At 40.4% G+C, this 21,931-nt stretch overlaps 2 protein-coding genes across 5 annotated transcripts in view; one reads left to right on the top strand and one right to left on the bottom strand.

Moving 5' to 3' along the window:
- Positions 1-18,196, top strand: part of RHOQ (ras homolog family member Q) — a 42,116-nt gene extending 23,920 nt beyond the window's left edge. For 2 of the 3 annotated variants that reach the window (XM_005662574.3, XM_021087559.1), the window contains 3 exons: positions 10,064-10,228; positions 10,537-10,632; positions 14,827-18,196. In XM_005662574.3, coding sequence (XP_005662631.1) covers positions 10,064-10,228; positions 10,537-10,632; positions 14,827-14,982 — 417 coding nt within the window. In that variant the 3' untranslated portion in view covers positions 14,983-18,196. The remainder of the gene's footprint in view (positions 1-10,063; positions 10,229-10,536; positions 10,633-14,826) is intronic. The other variant, XM_005662575.3, reaches the window with a different exon arrangement.
- PIGF (phosphatidylinositol glycan anchor biosynthesis class F) overlaps positions 15,210-21,931 on the bottom strand; it is a 47,646-nt gene continuing 40,924 nt past the window's right edge. Inside the window, exon 6 of one of the 2 annotated variants that reach the window (XM_003125167.6) lies at positions 15,210-15,545. In XM_003125167.6, coding sequence (XP_003125215.1) covers positions 15,432-15,545 — 114 coding nt within the window. In that variant the 3' untranslated portion in view covers positions 15,210-15,431. The remainder of the gene's footprint in view (positions 15,546-21,931) is intronic. The other variant, XM_013996176.2, reaches the window with a different exon arrangement.

Here is a 21,931-nt window from a genome sequence, read left to right as displayed (position 1 = left end):
GTAATAACATCTCTTCTGGTACTCCTGCCCCCCTCTCATTCATTCTCCACAGAGCAGTCTGAATTGCCTTTTTTAAAAATAAATAATAAATAAGTAAATAAATAAATTCCATGACCCCCTTTTTTCAACCTTTCAGTGGCTTTCCATCATAGTCAGCTCTGATGATCCAGGCCAGCTCCCTCACTCTCTCACCCCACCTTGTCATGTTGGCCTTTCCTGCTCCAGGACCCGTTAATGGCTTTTCTCCCTTGGGTCTTTGACCCTACTGTCCTGTATCTGGCTCCTCGAAGCATCCCTCAGATCTCAAGTTAGATGTCCCTCCCTCCCAGAGGGGTGTCTGGACCACCCAGACTACAGCAGGTCGTGCTGGTTATTCTCTCCCCTGGTACCTATCTCTTTATCACCACTACACCTGTCCCAGTTTGCATTTGTAATCATTTTTGGCCTCAATTTGTTGCCTCTAGTATATCAGATCCAGCCCCCCCCCCCACTTTCTGTAACAATTTTTATAACAGGTTTCTCCTATACTTCAGTTAAAATCTATAGGTACTATAACCTCTCTATATACATAATTTTAAATCAGTATAACATCCTGGCAGTAATATGAAGGAGACATAAAAGGAAAGCAATTCATAATAAAAATTTTTATTTTGATATTCAGCTCCTAAGTTCCCAGGGCTCAGTACTCCAGAAATCATAATGACATAGTCAGGTGCCTACTCTTACAGGCAGAACAGCCATGAATGCAGCAGCTGCAAAAGTTGACTAACGTGTTTGTTTTAGTGGGAGCAGTATTGCCAGTGGTGTGCAATATTCTGTAGGGTGGCAATTCTTGTAATGTTTTGCACAAAATAAAGTAAACCTACCTTTCTTCCAGTATAAGGCAGCATTCGGTCCTAGATTCAGGTCATTATAAAAGGGTTTTTCACAGTCATCATCCCTCATCAATCGTGCGGGACCCCGGACTGTTTTTCCTTCCACAGGTCACGTAGCACCCTGGCTCCCACCCCTAAATGCCAGTACAGTCCCCCCATTCATGTTGACCATCAAAAATACCTCCCACATTTCCAGTGTCCCTTGGACCCAGAGGAGCCCTGCCCTAGTGGAGAGGCACTCACCTCCCTTCTGTTATACTGTCAGCTCAGGGTCCTTGTCTGTTTCTCACTGGAGCACATAGTGTTCGGCACTAAGCGGGCATATATTTGTTGGGTTAAAGATCTGGCATTGTCACTGCAGTGGCTTGGGTCGCTGCTGTTGCACAGGTTCGATTCCTGGCCCGGGAACTTCCACCTGCCCTGGATGTGGCCAAAAAAAAAAACAAACAAACAAAAAAAAAACCTGTTGGAATCAATGAATGCATGACTATTCTATTAACATGAAATGTGTGCCAAAAAAGCTCCAAAAAGGAATACACCACACGGGAGTGTGACCTAACATTGCCCTTCTTTCTGCATGCCTTAAGCCAGCTGACCTCTGTTTTAGTGAAAGAGACTTGCAATTATAGCGCCAGACAATGTCGAATTTCAGCTCTAAATCCTTTACAATGAAGGAAGTCATCTCACCATGCACAAAAGAAATTGCACTGGCTCTGAAATGCGGTTTGTCTTTTTTTGGAAAGTCAGGCTTGTCTGTTGAAGAGCTCAAAACACTTGACCAGCTCTCTCATTTATCTTAACATGTGTATGCTATATTTATTCTCCCCTCACAGATGGGGAAATGAAGCTCGCCCAAGGGCCATATTTAGCTAAGTCTTGATCTTCTGCCTTGGGGGGTCAGCTTAGATAAAACCGAATCCTAAAACTCCGTTTTCATGCAGTCGTTGAAACCTCCACCTACATTAAATCTGTTCCTAGGGCTGCTCACAAGGGTAAAAAGTGTTGGTTTGAACGTTTTCAACCGTGTGACGTGGTGATCTAGTTCAGTCCTCTCTCTCAGAGATGAGGAAGTGCAGGTTCATGAGACACGGTTAGATGCTGGCTGAGCCAGTTCTCCAGCTGGTGGTTTCTCTGCTACCGCACATGTAAATTTCTCTCTCTCTCTCTCTCTTTTCTCTCCAACTAACCTAAACAGGAGTTATAATCAGTCAGGCAGCCCAAAGGAAGATAATAATGGAAAAGAAGCCAAAGATCTGGTTTGCCAGCTCCTAAATCATTAGTAAATTAATTGGGAGACAGACTTAGTCTAATCAAAATAGATAGATGACAGTTGCTGAAAGTTAGAAACTAAACCTTCAGTTTCAAGAATTCTTTTGTCAAGAGCTAATCAGGCAAGTGATTTATAAACACCATTTCACCACTGAACAGAAAACCTAATTAAAAAAAAAAAACAAAAAAACCCCGAAAAGACAGAAAGGGGGAGAAGCCAAATAATAAGGGTTTGAAAAACAATGACCTTGTAAAGAATTTCTAGTGCTTTAAAAAAAAAAAAAAATTCTCCTCCCCAAATTTTCTTTGTAGGAGGTGGTAGGTAAATTCAGTAATTATCAGTAATGCATTTTGAACCAAACTTTCCCAAATATTCCTCCGAAGGGTCCAACCCAGCTTCTTTGAAAATCAGTTATTTTAAAGAGGGTGAGAGGTCATGTTTTCATTTCACAAAGTTAAATACAAAATGAACTTGAAAGCAACAAAAGGAGAAAAGGACATTTCATAGACTACTGTTACCAAGAATTATTGTAGAAATGTCGATAATTTATCAGATTTAGGACCAAACACTTTTCATCTTCAGAGGTCAGCTTCAGCCCCTGTGTCCTCTTGGCTTCAGGATCACATCCTTTAGGGGTTAGTGTGTTTCAAGAACCACACCTGAAAAAAAAAAGAACCACGCCTGATACCTGTTGGGGGGGGGCTTCTCACCGGAAACAGCTGTTTCAAACGGAGATTACCTGCCTTCATTTACCCCAAGCCACTAGTTGTCAGGGACATTCTTACTGAGTTGCCATACATTTTATGTATCTCAAAGCTGTTTGAGACTTTACAAGTCTGGTGCTTCACGAATTATTCAGTTGTGCTCCCACTTTTTCTCATTCGAAGTTGTTAACAAAGGAAAACGCTAAAAGGTTTTGATAAATGACTCTTTTCTGAATCAAAGTATCATCCCGGCGTATTCGGAGCATAATATATTCTTATAGCACTTTATCATCTTCAGAGCATTTGTTACTGGTGATCTCCCATTTTACAGACTGATAAACAGACTAGCGAATAAGTGACTTAACCAAGCCCAACATGCTAGGAGGACATCTGTGTTCCAGTCCTCTGCATTCTGTAAGTCTCAAGGCAAATGCCACCTCTCTTAAGAAGTCTTTTCTTAGCATCCCCTAATTACTGCCCTTGGTATTCACCACATTCTGACTTGTAATATAATGTCCACGTACAGTTGTCTCCCTTGCCGTGAATTCCCTAGGAACAGAGACTGCTGTAAATGTTTGTCTCTTTCCAGCTATCAGTTCCTCCTTCTCAGGACTAACCTTAAGCCTGTTCCCTCATCAGCACTGCAGTTTCTTCTCTTCTAGGCTGTGGCATCGAGGTCTGCAAAGTGTGGCGAGGTGCACAGGCACCCCATGGGCACTCTTACTCATTTGAGCTTGTTGTCATGTTTTTAGGGGTCTCACAGGTGTCTTAGGAGAGCTTTTCAGGTGTTCACAAAGCGTTCGACATATCAGAAATGACCTGAATCTTGTCCTCCCTGCGTTTCTCTCGTGGTTGCATATTCTGGGCACGTGGTAGGAGCTTATTGATGTTTCTGCGATGAAGCATTTATGGATTCACCTGCTCCGGTTTACACTTTTCTTTTTCCCACTGTTGAATCTGTCTTTTGATATGTACATGTATTAAATTCCCAACTAAACTATAAGCTCCAGAGGGGACGGTTATTTCTTTTATTCGTGTGTACATGTCCTTAGGACATCTTCCACGCAGTACCGTCTCAAGTCATCTTCGCCAATTGATTTTTCAATAACCAGCGTGGGATAATATACCACAAAAAGCACGGCAAGACCTACGCTGTCCAACGTGAGTGGCTTTGCTTAAAGTACATATTTTGGACATGTGTGCATGTGCGGTTTATTTTTGTTTTTGTTTTTCCTTTGGCCCTGCCCAGAGCATGTGGAAATTCTTGAGCGAAGGATCAAACCCATACCACAGCAGTGACCTGAGCCGCTGCAATGACAACGCTGGATCCTTAACCTGCTGCGCCACAAGAGAACTCTGCATTTTATTTATTTATTTTTGGTCTTTTTGCCTTTTCTAGGGCTGCTCCTGCAGCGTATGGAGGTTCCCAGGCTAGGGGTCCAATCGGAGCTGTAGCCACCGGCCTACGCCAGAGCCACAGCAACGAGGGATCCAAGCCGCGTCTGCAACCTACACCACAGCTCACGGCAACGCCAGGTCCCCAACCCACTGACCAAGGCCAGGGATTGAACCCGCAATCTCATGGTTCCTAGTCGGATTAGTTAACCACTGCGCCATGACGGGAACTCCAGAACCCTGCATTTTAAATAGGCATAGACATTCTAAAAATATGTACTTTAAACAGAACTCAGTCGAGTCCACAAGAAGGGGACAAGAGGGGTGCAGAAGTGGGGGTGCCCCTGGGCACTGCTGGCTGAGCTGCACATACAGAAGGGTCTCCCAGACAGTGGCCATTTGCTACAGTTCTGTTGCGCCCGAAGAGGTTTTGTTTCCTCTCTCAGAGCACATTCCGCTGGTCTCTTGTCTGGGGATTCTTGTCAGATTGTCAGCCTGAGATACTGGTGAAGGGTGAGGCTTGTCATCATCACAGGTCAGGCACCCCTGAGAGAATGGAGAGCCTAATCACTAAGCTACTAGAACACACTGTTTAAAAAAAAAAAAAAAGGATACCACTGTTACTTAGCCACTTTCCAAGAAGCTAAAGATTTTACCAAGCAGTTCAACAATCCTGTTGACCTAATTCATCATTGTTTTCCATGGTTTTGATATAAAATAGATGTCTTTAATATGCTGAGAATGCTTCAGGTATCAGGCAGAAATGTTTAAATATCTACTTTTTAAAAAAATCGTTATGAGATCCCGTTGTGCTCAGCAGTAACAAACCTGACTAGTATCCATGAGGACGTGTGTTCCATCCCTGGCCTCGCTCAGTGGGTGAAGGATCTGGCGTTGCCGTGAGCTTTGGCGTATATCACAGACACAGCTCAGATCTGATGATGCTGTGGCTGTGGCTGTGGCCGTGGCCGGCAGCTACAGCTCTGATTTGACCCCTAGCCTGGGAACTTGGATATGGCACAGGTGTGGCCCTAAAAAGAAAAAAACAAACAAACAAAAACTTGGACTAAAAATATAATTGATTTGTTGATTAGGAGATCAGTAGAGAATTGGCTTTGAGAAATTAGGACTTTGGGGTTTTTTTCCTTTTTTTAAAAAAAATTTTTTTGAGGTATAGTTGATTGACAGGGTTTAATCATTTCTGCTGTACAACAAAGTGATTCAGTTATACATGTACACACATCCATTCTCTTTCAGATTCTTTCGAGAACATAGAACTTTTAAAAGTAAAGGCAACTTGGGAGTTCCCGTTGTGGCGCAGTGGTTAACAAATCCAACCAAGAACCATGAGGTTGCGGGTTCGATCCCTGGCCTTGCTCAGCAGATTGGGGATCTGGTGTTGCTGTGGCTGTGGTGTAGGCCAGTGGCTACAGCTCAGATTAGACCCCTGGCCTGGGAACCTCCATATGCCTCGGGAGCGCCCTAGAAAAGGCAAAAAGACAAAAAAAAAAAAAAAAAAAAAATTCTCCTTTTCCAACATGTGGAGTTGGAGTAAAGGCAACTCCACATCTAACTTTCTTTGTGTTTTCAAATTTTAAATGTGTAGCTGAGGAAGAATGATTTGCATGATTCAATTTATTTATCTCCAAATCTAAAATTCCATGTTAAGTTCACTCAAGATACTGTACGGTGAATATAAACAATTTTATATGTTGCAGGGTAGAGGATGCACAGGGGATCTTTTTTTTTTTTCCCCTTTGGTATCTATTATTAGACTTCTAATTACTCAGAATGGATGGAAGCAGAAAGGTCTCATTCTGATAACCACTGCCAGTTATTTAGCTGGAGACAAAGGAGTTCACCTTAGATAGTTCAGACTTAAGCAGTAACAGTTCGTTCCAAGGAGTTCTAAACACACTTGTCTTCTTTTTCTTTTAGCTCCAATTCTTTTTTTTTTTCTTCTTTTTTTTTTTTTTTTTTTCTTTTTAGGGCTGCACTTGAGGCATATGGAAATTCCCAGGCAAGGGATCTAATCGGAGCTGTAGCGATGGCCTACACCACAGCCACAGCAATTCGGGATCTGAGTCGCATCTACGACCTATACCACAGCTCACAGCAACACCAGATCCTTAATCCACTGAGCGAGGCCAGGGATCGAACCTACATCCTCATGGTTCCTAGTCGGGTCCATTAACCACTAAGCCCTAAAGGGAACTCCTAGCTCCAATTCTTCATATTTTAACTATTTCAATAAAAATCTATAGCTTAACAAATATCTGGAAGTGATTTATCTAATTTCCTTCCTTTGAGCCCACATGTCTCTCACTGAGGAAAGTCAGTATTCACTATAGTTAGGAAAGGAATCCATACAATAGACTTATGTTCTACAGAATATCAGGAATTAATATTAAGCATTTCTAGAGAATTTTGCCTTCACTTACTTTTTATATCTTGTAATACCCTCCCAGAAAAGAGTGCACATTCTGTTTCCCTGATGAGGTTAACTTTCCATTAAAAAATCTAATTTGATTTTTTGAAAAATGGCTATGTTGGATTCTTTTGGGGGTTATTACATTTTAAATAGTCTTAAGACTCTTTGGTCCCCAAATGACTGGTACAGTAATAATATCTCATTCTCTTTGATTAATCTGAAAATTATACTGTCCTCAAGAGACTTCAGTTTGTTTTGTGTGTTTTGATGCCAGGGTAGAAAACTCTATTTCTCCCAAAGTTTCTTCTCTGCGGTTGGAGAGAGATGCGGGGGACCGGGTTGGGACTGATGAGACATGTGCAGATTGGCAGAAAGTAAGGGAACCAGTTTCCCGTGGGATGAAGAATTTATGTTAAAGTGTTGAAAGAGTTCTTTTATGTGCCTGGCACTCAGCTGAGTGCTTTAGTTGAATTGTTTCATTTATTCCATTTAATCCCAGGAGATAGTGTCCTCATTTCTAATTCTGTGAAAATTAGATCTCGAAATACGGATTACGACCCCCGTTCCCAGACCGTGCTCTGTGCAGGTGGCTCAGGAACATAGAATGGCCGGGTGGAAGCTAAGATGAAACGCTGTCCCTTTTATTCCCCTTCTCAACATGCAGGTTGAGATAGGCAGCTGAGAAGTATACGTATGCACTGAATTGTACTTTTTTAACACTCAAAGCTGATTTTAAAAAAAAAATGTTGGGGCACAGTTGACTTACAATATTGTATTAGTTTCAGGTGCACAGCGCAGTGAATCAGTTATACATATACACACATCCATTCTAAAAATATGGCACACTTGGCGAATTTGCATGTCATCCTTGGGTAGGGTCCGTGCTAATCATCTCTGTATGGCTCCTGATTTAGTATATGTGCTACCATAGCAAACACTCAAAGCTGATTTTTAAAACATGTTATGTTTTGTTTGTTTTGTCTTTTTGCCTTTTCTAGGGCTGCACCCGTGGCATATGGAGGTTCCCAGGCTAGGGGTCGAATTGGAGCTACAGCTGCCGGCCTACACCACAGCCACAGCAACGTGGGATCTGAGCCGTGTCTGCGACCTACACCACAGCTCACAGCAACGCCAGATCCTTAACCCACTGAGCGAGGCCAGGGATTGAACGCGCAACCTCATGGTTCCTAGTCAGATTCATTAACCACTGAGCCACGACGGGAACTCCCGAAACATGTTATGTTTTTGATGATAGTCTTCTTGTAATAACTGACTGAATGCAAACATGTGTTCTACCTACTCTTCTTGATTTCTTCATTAATAATTTCTTAACACCAGAACACTGCTTTACTTGAAGCCAATTAGAGACCTCTGCTTTTAATAATAAACAGTAGGGAGTTCCTGTTGTAGCTCAGTGGGTTAAGAACCCAACTAGTATCCATGAGGATGTGGGTTTGATCCCTGGCCTCGCCCAGTGGATTAAGGATCCAGCGTTGCAGCAAGCTTTGGCGTAGGCCCCAGATGTAGCTTGGATCCCCTGTTACTGTGGCTGTGGTGTAGGCTGGCAGCTGCAGCTTTGATATGACCCCTAGTCTGGGAACTTCCATATGCCGCAGGTATGGTCCTAAAAAGCAAAACGAAAACAGTAAAGAAGATTGGGGATGGCATGTTCCCTCTTATCCTGGACTAGCCAATACCTGAGAAATCTTTCAGTGCCCTTGGCTCGAAACTGTAGGTGTGCCCTTCAAAAGCATCACAGAAAAACAGAACGGTTAACTCCAAAGTCAAGAGTTTGAGATAATAATATGCTTGAGTTGAACATATAGTAAGAAAAATGTCAGAAGATGACATAAAAATCATTTCATGAGAAAAGTCCTGCTGCTGAAACTCCAAGTGGAAGATGTTTTTAATGAGCCTTTAGATCCACATTCATGCACTTCTAGTAGTGAAGCAGGTCATTTCAGAGGGGTGGCGGCTTATGGAGTTCCTGTCGTGGCGCAGTGGAAACGAATGCGACTAGGAACATGAGGTTGCAGGTTCAATCCCTGGCCTCGCTCAGTGGGTTAAGGATCCGGCATTGCTGTGGCTGTGGCTGTGGCGTAGGCCGGTGGCAACAGCTCTGATTAGACTCCTAGCCTGGGAACCTCCATATGCCATGGGTGCAGCCCTAAAAGGACAAAAGACAAAAAAAAAAAAAAGATAAAGTTTCCTTGAAACCAGGTGAGAGGCTAGCCCTGACAAAAATGGAATCCCAACTCTGTTTGCTCACTAGAAACTAAATGAGCAGAATTTTGTGTCACAGAAATAGTCTAAGCAAAACAGGATCTTCACTGCCTTTGTGATAGAGGCCAAATCAGCCATAAATTGTACAAGCCCTTCCATGGAGTACGAAGCAGTGGTTTCAAATTATATAGCAGTGAAACGTACTTTGCTCTGGAACTGTCTCCAAGACATGCTGAAGGGTGCAGAATCTGCATTTCAGGAAAGGAATGCAAATTGGGGAGGAAGGGGATTTTTGTGGATTTACTCCATATGTTTCTATCTTTAAATTTTCACACATACATGCTCACGCACGCATGCATACACACCCACACACACAGTTAAGAAAACTGTATAAACAGGGAACGCATAGATTTAAGGTCTTGGTGAAGCTGTATCGTGGTTAAGGTGTAGGTTCAGGAGTAAAACTGCCAGGGTTTGAATCTCATCTTTACTTGCTGTATATCCTGATACAAGTTATTTAACTTCTGTTCCTCATTTTATGCAAATGGAAGACAGAGATAATGGTTCTTATGTCACACAGTTAGTTGTTGCGAAGAGTAAGGAATACGCAAGAGAGCATGTGGGTCATATGTTTCCACATTCACGATAACACATGGTAAACATTCAGGATATAGTACTTATTATAAATGACAATACTTAGACATCTGGCTACAGTCAGTTCTGTGTGCCAACTTTTCAGTTAAAAATGCTTCCAGTGGGAGTTTCCTGGTAGCTCAGTGGGTTAAGGATCCGGTGTTGTCAATGCTGTGGTCAGGTTACTGCTGCGGCACAGGTTCAGTTCCTAGCCCTGAACTTCTGCATGCTGCAAGCACAGCCAAAAAAAAAAAAAAAAAGCTTCCAGTGACAACTCTCATAATTGCAAGGTATTTTCTCAAAATTTCATTGTAGTTAATGATATTGTCATATTTTAACCCCACTGGTGTTCAGAACATCTAAAGGAAGAATAGCAGATGTGAATGGGATTCTGTTGTTTTATGTCGAATGAATGCTACATATTCCATGTGTGGATCAGTCCTGGCTTTGCTGCTTGGACCATCTAATCTAAGAAACACATTTTTCGTAAACTACAGAAATGGAAATAACGTGTTTTTTCTTTCTTCCTCAGGAAGACTATGATCGTCTGAGGCCTTTATCTTATCCAATGACTGATGTCTTCCTTATATGCTTCTCTGTGGTAAATCCAGCCTCGTTTCAAAATGTGAAAGAGGAGTGGGTGCCAGAACTTAAGGAATACGCACCAAATGTACCCTTTTTATTAATAGGAACTCAGGTAAGTCCACTTTGATTTCATGCATTTAAGAAGAATCTCTCTGGCCTGCCTTGTGGTCGTGCTCTCAAGCACATGGCCCTTGGGTCTAGCAAATGAGACACGTGTTTAATCTCAATTGTGAGTTATAATAAATTCCATCACATTTTTGGAAGAAGTAGTAACAGAAGAAAGCAAATACTGTATTGGTTGGTTGAAAAAAATCAGGTTCTTTTGTGATCTTTTTTTTGATATTTGGGCTTTAAATGGGACTACATGCTTTATCTTTCATGACATAATATGACGGGACGTGACTGACCTTTCTTAACTAGATTGATCTCCGAGATGACCCCAAAACTTTAGCAAGACTGAATGATATGAAAGAAAAACCTATATGTGTGGAACAAGGACAGAAACTAGCAAAAGAGGTAATGTAACCTTTACAGAACTTAAATGTAAGCAAAGCTAAGGTAATAATAGAAGCTAACATGTATTGTGCATATTATTTACTGTATGCCAGGGCCCATGCTGAGTGTTGTACATGTGTTAGATGGTTCAGTTCTTGCATTGACTCAATGAGGTCAGTCTGACTAGTTCCTCTGTTTTATGGAAGAGAAAACCAAGGTATGGCAATGTCAGGTCACTTGTGAGGTTCTGCAGGTAAGAAATGGCAGAACTGAGCCTCAGGAAAGGCCTGACTCTGGTCTTTACACCTGTGCTACCCTGTTACCGGTATTTGCCTAGTAAGTCAAGACAGAGTGGTCAGAAAAAAAAGGGGCATCTTGGAGTTCCCTTTGTGGCTCAGTGGAAACGAATCAGACTAGGAACCATGAGGTCACGGGTTCGATTCATGGCCTCGCTCAGTGAGTTAAGGATCTGGTGTTGCCATGAGCTGTGGTGTATGTCACAGATGTGGCTTGGATCCCTCATTGCTGTGGCTGTGGTGTAGGCTGGCAGCTGCAGCTCCGATTTGACCCCTGGCCTGGGAACCTCCATATGCTGCGGGTGCAGCCCTAAAAAGCCAAAAAGAAAGAAAAAGGGGCATCTTAATTATGTAACCATTTGGGCTGTGCCAAATCAGGCCTTGTCTTTAGTGAAGACTCATGGCGTAGGTAGGGAGAGGAGGGCAATTTAATCTGCAGTTAAAAACAAGAAGCATGGCCAGGCTGGAGAAGAAATGTATTGAATTCTCTTCCAATCTTTTTAGGACATGTAGAAAATATTATGATTCTAAAAATATAACTGTGATGCATAAAATACCTTTTATTTTATATTCTTACTCTCCCCAAAGCGAGGCTGAGTTTTATTTTCATTTGGCTCTACCATTATTGGATTCTATTTTTTAGATGTTATGACTTTAATAGGACTTTTGTGGAAATGGAATCTTATAAGATCTTTTTAAAAAATACTATCAGGAGGCAGGAGAAAGCAGGAAAACTTTTCGGAGGATGATTTTTCCTAAGCAAAAGATATATAGCTTCACTAACAAGTCACTTTAGAAATTCCGTGTATTAACTTCTGTCATCTTGGGAGAGAAGGAATTTCTAAATGTCATAAAGGTACAAGTCATAAGTGAAACCATTGATGATTTAACTACATAAAAATTTAATGCCACATCAAATGGCAGGAACAAAGTGAAAAGTCACATAATAAACTTGACATTTATGGCAAAAAATGGGTTAATACCCTGAGTGTACAGGAGCCCCTCGCATAGGAATTCATCAGAAAAAGACATATACCCCAAAAGAAAAAGAGAACAGCAACGGGAGAGTCACCAAAAATTGCAGATTGCAATCGAAGATAAGAAGTATGTTCATACTCCCTGGTGGTCAAATGTAAGTTCAATTTCCAGCTATAAAATTGGCCCCCAAAATGAGAAATTAATTGCAATACCCACTGATGCAAGGGTGCAAAGAAATGGACACAATGTTCTACTGTTGCTCATTGAGTAAAAGCATAAAAGCAGCTTTGACAATACGCCAAAACTTTTTTTTTTCTTGCTCTTGAGGGCCACATCCACCGCATATTGAGGTTCCCAGGCCAGGGGTCGAAATGGAGCTGCAGCCGCTGGCCCACACCATGGCCACCACAACTCGGGATCCAAGCCATGCCTGCAACTTACACCACAGCTCATGGCAATGCCAGATCCCCAGTCCACTGAGTGAGGCTGAGGATTGAACCAGTATCTTCACGGATGCCAGTAGGGTTCATTACCGCTGATCCATGATGGAACTCCAGACAATATGCAAAAGCTTTAAAATCATGTACACTTTTGATCGGGCAATTCCGTAGGTAGGAGTTTATCCTAAGAAAATAATATGGAATGTGCTTAAAGAGTTGGTTATAAAATTCATGCAGTGTTTATAACAGCAAAAAAACAAAAACCCTGCATCTATTAAAAATTTATACTAATATGCTTATTAAGATGTTCATGTTTATTATGTAGCTTAAGAAAAAAAGTGTTTGCAGAATATCCCATTTCTAGACCTATCAGCTGCATTTGACACCATCGGTTCCTTCTTGAAACACATTCACCTGGCTTCCTTGAATGCCTTCTCTTGGGCTCTCTCCCCTCTCATTGGCCTCTCTTCCATCTCCTCATGTCCCCATCTCTGAATGTGGGCTGGTCCAGGGATTAGCACTCAGGCTTCTTGGATGTCTCTATCCACACTCACTCTCCAGGCCTGGTGAGCTTCTATCAGTCTTGTGATTTGAATGATCTGCGGCTGAGAGGCCCAAATTTCTCTCTGCAGCCTGGACCTCTTCCTTAAACTCTAGGCTTGGTTATCCACCTGTCCATGCAACAAGTTCATCTGGGTAGGAAGCATCTCAAAATGAACATGTCCAAAGCAGAATTCCCGGATTTCCCTTCCAGACCCATCTTCCCAGTAACACAAGTCAAAAGCCTGGAAGTCACACTTGATTTTGCCCTTTCAGCCTCCCTACTGCAAACCCTTCCACCAAACATGGTCGTTCTACCTTTGGAATAAATCCAGAATCCAAATGCTCCTCACCAGCCCCTCCCCTGGCACCGGGTTCAGGGCCCCTCCCTCTCTGGCCTGGATTACTGCAACAGCCTCTCACTCACCTTTCCACATCTCTGTCTGTTAACCTCTTCTGGACACAGCAGCCAGAGTGAGTCTTTAACAATAGAAGCTCCATCACCTCACTGCTCTGCTCAGAATCCTCCAGTGGCTCCTCAGCTCACCCCAGTAAATAAAGGCCCGAGGCCCTGCTACCTTTCCGCCTGACTCATTGTACTCCAGGCTCCAGGCCTCCGAACTGTTGCCCCGTCTTCTACCTCAGGGCCTTTGTCCTGCCCCCTCTGCCTGGGATATTCTTCCCTGTGTGGGCATTCTTCACTCTTTCCCTTTCAGGTCTCTGCTCACATACCACTTTCTCAGTGAGACCTTGCCTCATCTCCCCCCCCCCATCTCCTTCCCCATTTTTTTCTCCAAAGCACACATTATCTTCTGACATTCTGCCTCTGTGTTTATTAGTCTATGGTCTTCTCCCTCTAAAATGTCCATTAGGCATTCCCGTCGTGGCTCAGTGGTTAACGAATCCGACTAGGAACCATGAGGCTGTGGGTTCAATCCCTGGCCTTGCTCAGTGGGTTAAAGATCCGGCCTTGCTGTGAGCTGTGGCGTAGGTCACAGGTGTGGCTCAGATCTGGCATTGCTGTGGAGGTGGCCTAAGCCAGCAGTTGTAGCTCCAGTTCAACCCCTAGCCTGGGAACCTCCATGTGTCACAGGCGCAGCCCTAGAAAAGACAAAAAAATAAAATAAATAAATAAAAGAATAAAGTGTCCACTTCATGAGAGTAGGGTAGGAACTTAATTTTGTTCCTTGCTGTAGTCTCACATTTGGGAAATGAGAGTGCTCTGTAAGTTTTCAAAGAATGAGTGAACAAATGGATGGATGGATGGATAGGTCCCCTCTCAGAGTAGGAGCCAAAGCCCTGACAGTGACCTCGAGGCTGCCTCACTGACCTCGCCTGTCCCCATTCCCCTGCTCCCTCCCCTCTGCCACTCTGGCTGCTTTCTGCCTCTGAGCCCTCCAGGCATGCTCCTGCCCCAGGGTCCTCGCATCTCTGGCTCCATCTGCCTGGAAGCTCTTCCCCCAGGTGTCCCTCAGGGCTCAGACTTGACCTGGTTGAGCCGCTTTCCCTGACCAGCACCACCACTGCCCTCTGCACCCTGCACCGCCCTCACTCTGCTTTTTGTCTCCAAAAAGGATGCCGACATCTGCTCTGCATTCTCTCCTCTGTGTTCCTACCCCAGTAGAACTTAAGCAAATGTAAGCACTGCACAGCGGGGACTCTGCTCTGTTGCTCAGTTCATTGACCTGGTCCTCAGCACCAAAAAAACACTGCTTCGCATATAGTAGGTACCCAGTAAATGTTTGATGAATGAAAGAATTTTTCATAGAGAAAGTCTGGAAGGTTATACACCAGTGTTGTAACAGTTAGCTATCTCTGGATATCATGAATATGGATGATTTCATTCTTTTTTGCATAGCTGTATTTTACAATTTTCCTTATAATGGTATGTTTGTGTGGTACCAGCTGCGTAAAAAAAGACTATGTATTTGTGGTTTTTTTTTTTTTTTTCTCCCTCCCAGATAGGTGCGTGCTGCTATGTGGAATGTTCAGCTTTAACCCAGAAGGGATTGAAGACTGTTTTTGATGAGGCTATCATAGCCATTTTAACTCCAAAGAAACACACAGTGAAAAAAAGAATAGGATCAAGATGTATAAACTGTTGTTTGATTACGTGAGAAGACATCTTCAGTGGCCAAGGAAACTGTCCATTTCTCTCAGAAAGCATATGAAATGCTACAGCTATACCCAGACCTCTTATCAATAATGAAGCAGTATAAAACTTGAAAGGAAAAAAAAAGAAAAAAAAAAAAAACCCGACAACTCTGTCCTCAGAATTCTATAAAGTTCATTAAGAATGTTTCTTAAAGGTCCAAGAAGCAGCAAAGAGCATCTGAAGCCACAATCTATTATAAATACTTTATTTCAACTAGAAGGTACAATCTCTCAGGGGTTTCATAGTTCAAAAAGCTACAATCACATCCTGTTGTAACTACATTTAAAAAACAAAACAAAACAAACAAAACAAACAGTGCTGTTAAGTGGAACTGCCTGGCTTAGACCATATACATTTCTGCACAGTCTTTATGGAATCTGCACAAAGAGGTATCTTCTCCCTTTGCTCCAATTAATTGCTCTTGTATGTAAGTTTCTTTCTATTCCAGTATATCCAGAGTGGTGAAATAACAAGGCCAGCCACGTAGCCAAAGGTCGCTCCAAGCGTGCAGGAGATGGGCCATTCCTGAGGAGAGAATGTATGAGATCATAAAGAACAAATGTTTTATTACTTGAGCACAAGTTAAGTGTAACCTAAATATTTCTATATTAAAGCGTACTGTGCTTTCTTAAAGAATGCCAAAAGTGTAATAAGGTCATAATTGCATTTATCACGAACACTAAAAATGTACCCATTTTAGTTATTGCGCATTCAACTGTAACAAGGCTTCTGGCGACTGTAGATTTAGTTTGATGCTCCCAAACTGCATGAGACACATGCTAAAATTACAAATTAAAATTTTGGGATTATGGGTCAGACTGCCATAATCCTGGACTCAATTTAGCTCTCTGAACTAGTTGGAATTTTGTTTTTTAATTTCCACATTGGCTCGTACACAAGTGAAATGAAAAATGTGTCTGCTGACCAAACCACAAGAACCTTTAAATTGCGTTAAAAAGACCTAGAATTCAAGCATGTTACATGGAATTTATAACAAAGCCACTGCTTTCAGAATAAAACTGATGTCACCTTTCAGATACAGATATTGGAACCACAGTAGAAGTTACAGAACTACAACTTCTCTGTACACCTGGAGTGTAAGTTAAATGACATACTGGCTTCCAAATACCCATTTTCTCCAACCATATTGTATTTCACAATATTACATTAAGCCAGAAGTAAAACATTGATTTATTTCATCCACGAGCAGTGCATGTTGGTCCCTGGGTAAAAGGCCTGGCTTTAAAAAAATGTTTTTTCATGTTCACGTGTGAATCTTATTTGGTATACTGGAGCCATTGCTAATCTTTCTCTAGGGAAACAGGCCATAGAACTGTGCTAGAGGTGAACCACCTGAATTACTAGTTCTGTTACCTAATTAAGCGTCCTTGTTTAAGGTCTGCCGTCCATCCACCTTATTCCAAATGGCATTCAACAGACAACAGTGTTAGACACAGTTTCCGTGTGAACAAACTAATGCAATTCAGAGAAGCATAATCTAATCCATGAATTGTTTCCCCCTGCCTTTCCTATATTTAAACTTGCTGTTACCTAAATTATGATTTTTTTTTTTTATGTCTTTGGTGAGCTTGTTAATCTCCATGACTTGAGCTTATAGCTATGTCTATTGCACAGATTGGGTAATGGAACACTAAACTTTTATACTTGAAAATGATAGCCTTAAATGCTCATATCAGTCACAAATCTAGGATGTACTGTCTTGTATGTGAGCTTTGTAGAGATTTTTTTAAATATAAGCATCATCCTCCCCATTGAAGAGTGAAGAGTCTACTGGATAACTGGTCAGGATCTTTCTCCCTGAACTGGACAGTGGATGTCTTCTTTCTCCCAAGAAGTGGCGGTTCGTGTTAAGTCCCATGCCCTTATGTATGCGCAGATGGAATCTGATGTTAACTTTCTCATTTCATTTTGGTCTGCTGTTTTTAGAGAGAATTGAAAGAACTGTATAAAACTCACTTAGTATATTAGCAAAGTTGTCCAACACATAGAATTAAGACAGTAAAGTATTATACATTTATTTCCAACTTGCCTTTGGGGATTTGATGGGAATTTTCGTTTTTCTTCCTTAAATTCACATCTCCGAAGCTCTTTACACTTGGCTTTCTAGCCAGTAAGGTTTAAAATCTAGAAATTTGTCCTGCCCTAAGAGAAACAGACTAGGAATCTAGAAACCCACACTCTGGCGTCACCTCTGTTTCTTGATTGGGCCTCAGTTTCCTCATCTTTTAAATAGCAGCGGTAGAGGAGATGATCTCTGATATCTTCCCCTTTATCAACTCTTATGATTTTCTTCTTTCCTACTCACAATGATCGTTGTTGGACATTACCTTTTCGGCTTCATATTCTTAAGATGGTAAAAATCCTGTATATAGATTATTAGAACTCTAAGCAAAGATGATTATATCATCTGAACCTGAGGTGCCTTAGGTACTCTATTGACCTTGATGGGATTTGGAGTTTCCCATTGCTTATTAAGAGCCTTTTCGTTGCTTTGGTTCTTGAGTATTTCCTTTTTGCAAAATCCTCCCTGCCACTTTAAAACCAAAGATTTGTTTTGTGTTCATAAACAGATTGTAGAAAAGCTGCCTTATTTTCAGAAGCATGTCTTCATTTAAGACTTAGGTTTCCATAGAAATTCAGGCTAATCGCTGGAACAGCTAGTTCCAAGTAGTGAAATGTCTGGAAAAATAAAATACTTCAAAAATATCTTACTGACATGAATTTTGCTAGTGAATGAAAATACACTGCTTCAAATAAGGTCATGTATGAATGAACTTAAAGTTATAGTTTTGTTTTGGGTTTTTTTTGCATATAGATAATCAGTTCTGAAGTTCTTAAAAAATAATTTTAGGGGCTTCCTGAAATCTTAATATTTTGCTTATATCCTTATCTATCTCTAAAGGTACATTTTAAGTTAGCCTATGTTGAATTAATCATATTTCCAATAAGTAGAGCCTGAACTAATTAATGGTTTTTATTGTGAATTATCTTAGTTATTTTAGGCATTGCTTCCATTGATTTTTAATTATTAATTTTAAGTACCAAATTAAATACTGGTTTGTTGGTTGTTGCTTTTTAAGTGATTGTTACTTTAATAGTGTCCCATCTTAACACATGGGGTTACAAATAAAATAATATGCATAGTTTACTATCTATGTAAAGCATTGAACTTCTTACCTTAGTAGTTTTTATTTAACATTCTATGTAAACATTTGGGGTCATACTCTTTCCTCTGTTTCTCATGCTACGTGTCTGCATCCTCAGCCAACTGTGAGCACCCGCACTTGGGTAAAGGGTGCTGTCAAAGTGGAGGGAGAATAGTCGTCCCTCGTGACTCCCAGCCAGATTCCAGTTCGGGTTACTAAACTCTCTTTTAATCACTGTGTAATCTCAGTGTGGCTCTTTGTTTCCAAACACATGGATACACATTTACACACACATTCTTTATTTTTATTTATTTAATTTTTTCATTTTTTGTCTTTTTAGGGCCACACCTGGGGCATATGGAGGTTCCCAGGCTAGGGGTCGAATCAGAGCTACAGCTGGGGCCTACGCCAGAGCCACAGCAACACTAGATCAGAGCCGCGTCTGTGACCTACACTATAGCTCACGTTAATGCCAGATCCTTAACCCACTGAGCAAGGCCAGGGATCAAACCCGAAATTTCATGGTTCCTAGTCGGATTTGTTAACCACTGAGCCACTGAACTCCTACACACACATTCTTTAAACAGCTGCCATACGTCACCTCCAGGGGAATACCAAAAACAAAGTAAATACTAGTCAGAAACTTTTGCCTACTGAGAGGTTAAGCCTTGGAACTCTCTAGTCAACATCTCAAGGAATCCATGCCATCGGCAAATTAAAATAAGGACTGGCTTTTGAAGACTGTTTGCTAGTAATGGATTAGTCTTTCCTGCTTGACTTTCCTGAAAACAGTAGTCCTTATTTGTAATGCAGTCATTTAAAAAAAAAAAAAAGACTTTTTTTTTTTTTTTTACTTTTACTTTTACTTTTTTTAAGAAGAGCATTTCTTCACCTGGTTTTTGTAGACCAAGATGGGGAAGGGCAAAAGGAGCTGCTGAAGGGAGTTGGGGCGGTTGCTGATGAATAACCTTTCTTCAAGCAATTTCCTAACCTTCCTATAACTGCTTTTTTAAAAATTAAAACTATCCTATGGCAACAATTCGTAGTGACTTGTCAAACACTCCTACCTTAGTCACATATTTTCATAATCAGACCTACATCTTAAAGTTTTCCACTTAAAACTATTGTCTCACATACGGAGATGTTTCTAGGAGGAGTTTCTATTTAACGTTCCTCATGCCACAAAGAGGGTTAAAAAAACACACATAGCATCATCCACTGAACAGGCAATTCAGCTGTGTTGCTATAAACATTTCTCCAAATTGTCATAATTTAAGATAGCTATATATAATTGTCTTGTTTAAGGAAAACTCAGACATTCATGTAAAGAAAGTCACAAGTGTCTGTGACCAAAATGACCATCTTTTTATCCAATTTTTTTTTAATAAATTTTAAAGTGTTTTTAAAAAAAACTCTTAGGGGAAAAATTCATTTTGCATTACATTAGATAATGCAAATGGGTAAAATTATTATGGTTAGAGTCAAAAGAAAAACTCTAAAAATGAGTACCTACAACATATGAAGAAAGCACCCTGCTTAGAGTACTACTATTATCTTTCCTCTAACTCAGATGCCTCTTTATATATTTCAGCACTTAAAAACAAAAAAGGTCATTTTTTTCTTAAAATAGTCAGGATTAACAAAGGCCTGATATTATAGGATTTTGGTACATGGTACTAACAATAAGTTATTTTTCTCCCAGAAATAAAAAAATTTCACCAAGCTAAAAAAAACCTTCTTAAATAACAATGTTTTTTTCTGTTAAAAAATCGATACTCTTGCTGGTTGAAAGACATTTCAAAATTACACAAGCTTATTTCCTTTTGAAGACCATCCTACTTTGTTCTGAGCAGGCATTACTATAAAACTCTGCTTACATTTTAGTAAAGGAAAATATACTAGTACGTAGAGTTTGGTATATTTCAAAGCATGTTCTAAGTACAACAGAATAGTGACCAAGAGCACTGACTTTTGTATTAGACTGGATTTGAGTCGCAGCCCTGCCATTTGTTAAGTATGTGACCCTAGGATTAATTTCCAAAAGACATAAACAGATCATAAACCTCAATAACAAAAGAGCAAAGCCCAACCCAATCAAAAAATGGACAGAAGACCTAAACAGACATTTCTCCAAGGAAGACATGGATGGCAAACAGGCATGTGAAAAGATACTCAATATAACTAGAGAAATGCAAATCACAACTATAAGGAGCTATCTCCTCACACCAGTCAGAATGGCCATCATTAAAAAGTCTACAAATAATAAATGCTGGAGAATGTGTGGAGGAACAGGAACTATCCTAATACTGTTGGTGGGAATGTTAACTTGGTGCAACTCCCTATGGAGAACAGTATGGAAAGTCCTTAAAAAACTAGAGTTGCCACACAATCCAGAAATCCTACTTCTCGGCATATATCTCTAATTCAAAAAGATATATATGCACCCCTATGTCCACTGCAGCACTATTTACAATAGCCAAGGCATGGAAGCAACCTAAATGTCCATCAACAAATGAATGGAAAAAGAAGATGTGATATAGATACAAATGGGATATTACTCAGCCAGAAAAATAATGAAATAATGCCATTTGCAGCATCATGGATGGACCTAGAGAAACAGAGAAAGACAAATACGATTTCACTTGTATGTGAAATCTAAAAAAATGATACAAATGAACTTAACTTACAAAACAAAAATAGACTCAGACTTTGAAAACAAAAACTTATGGTTACCAAAGGGGGAAAGGGTGGAGGGATCATTAGGAGTTTGAGACTAACATATTCACACTACTATATAAAACAGATAACAGGGACGGCCCTACAGTATACTAAAGGGAACTATACATAACACAATGACCTATAATGGAAAAGAAGATGGAAAAAAATGTGTGTATAATTGAATTGCTTTGCTGGACACCTGAGACTAATACAAAATTGTAAATCAACTACATTTCAATTTAAAAAAAATGTTTTTAAGTAAAAAATGTGACCCTGGGTAAGTCACCTAAATCTTCCAGTGCCTTGGTTTCTTATCTGCAAAATAAGGATTACCATAAAACTCACCTCGCAGGGTTACTGTAATGATCAAACGAGATAATATATGAGGTGGGACTTATAACTATACCTATAAGAGTATCTGGCATATTGTACAAATGACCAATTCATGTGAGTTATAACCAGTAATAATCTTTTGGTTCGTATTTATAATAGGCACATATGAAATAAGTTGTCATTACAATCTAAAACATCACCATTCCTCAAATAAGCCAGCTCTAAAGTTATTTAAAAAATCCTGCCCACATTTGAAGTACTTTAAAAGCGTTTTTTAAAAATGACATCTACATTTGTATGGACCATGTTTGACAAGAAGGAAAGATGAATTCTGTTATGTGGTAGTTGGACGTGTGTTTAATACACATATCCACAAAATTATGCATTCTTTTCACACACACATATATATATATATACATATATATACTGAATAACTGCTGTAAACCAGCAACTAACACAACATTGCAGTAGTTGGATGTGTGTATAATACACATATCCATAAAATTAGGCATTCTTTTCAGTTATATATATATAACAATAACTTTGCTGTAAACCAGAAACTAACACAACATTGCAAATCAACTATACTTCAACTAAGGAAAAAAAGAATGCCTGTACTCTTCATCAATCTACCCTAGCAAGTATGGTCACTAACTGTTCTAGTTGGCCAAAGACACATGGTGACCTTTCACA

This window comes from Sus scrofa, chromosome 3 (genome assembly GCF_000003025.6).
Source record: "Sus scrofa isolate TJ Tabasco breed Duroc chromosome 3, Sscrofa11.1, whole genome shotgun sequence".
Taxonomy (NCBI): domain Eukaryota; kingdom Metazoa; phylum Chordata; class Mammalia; order Artiodactyla; family Suidae; genus Sus; species Sus scrofa.
This window is presented reverse-complemented; position numbering and strand designations above follow the sequence as displayed.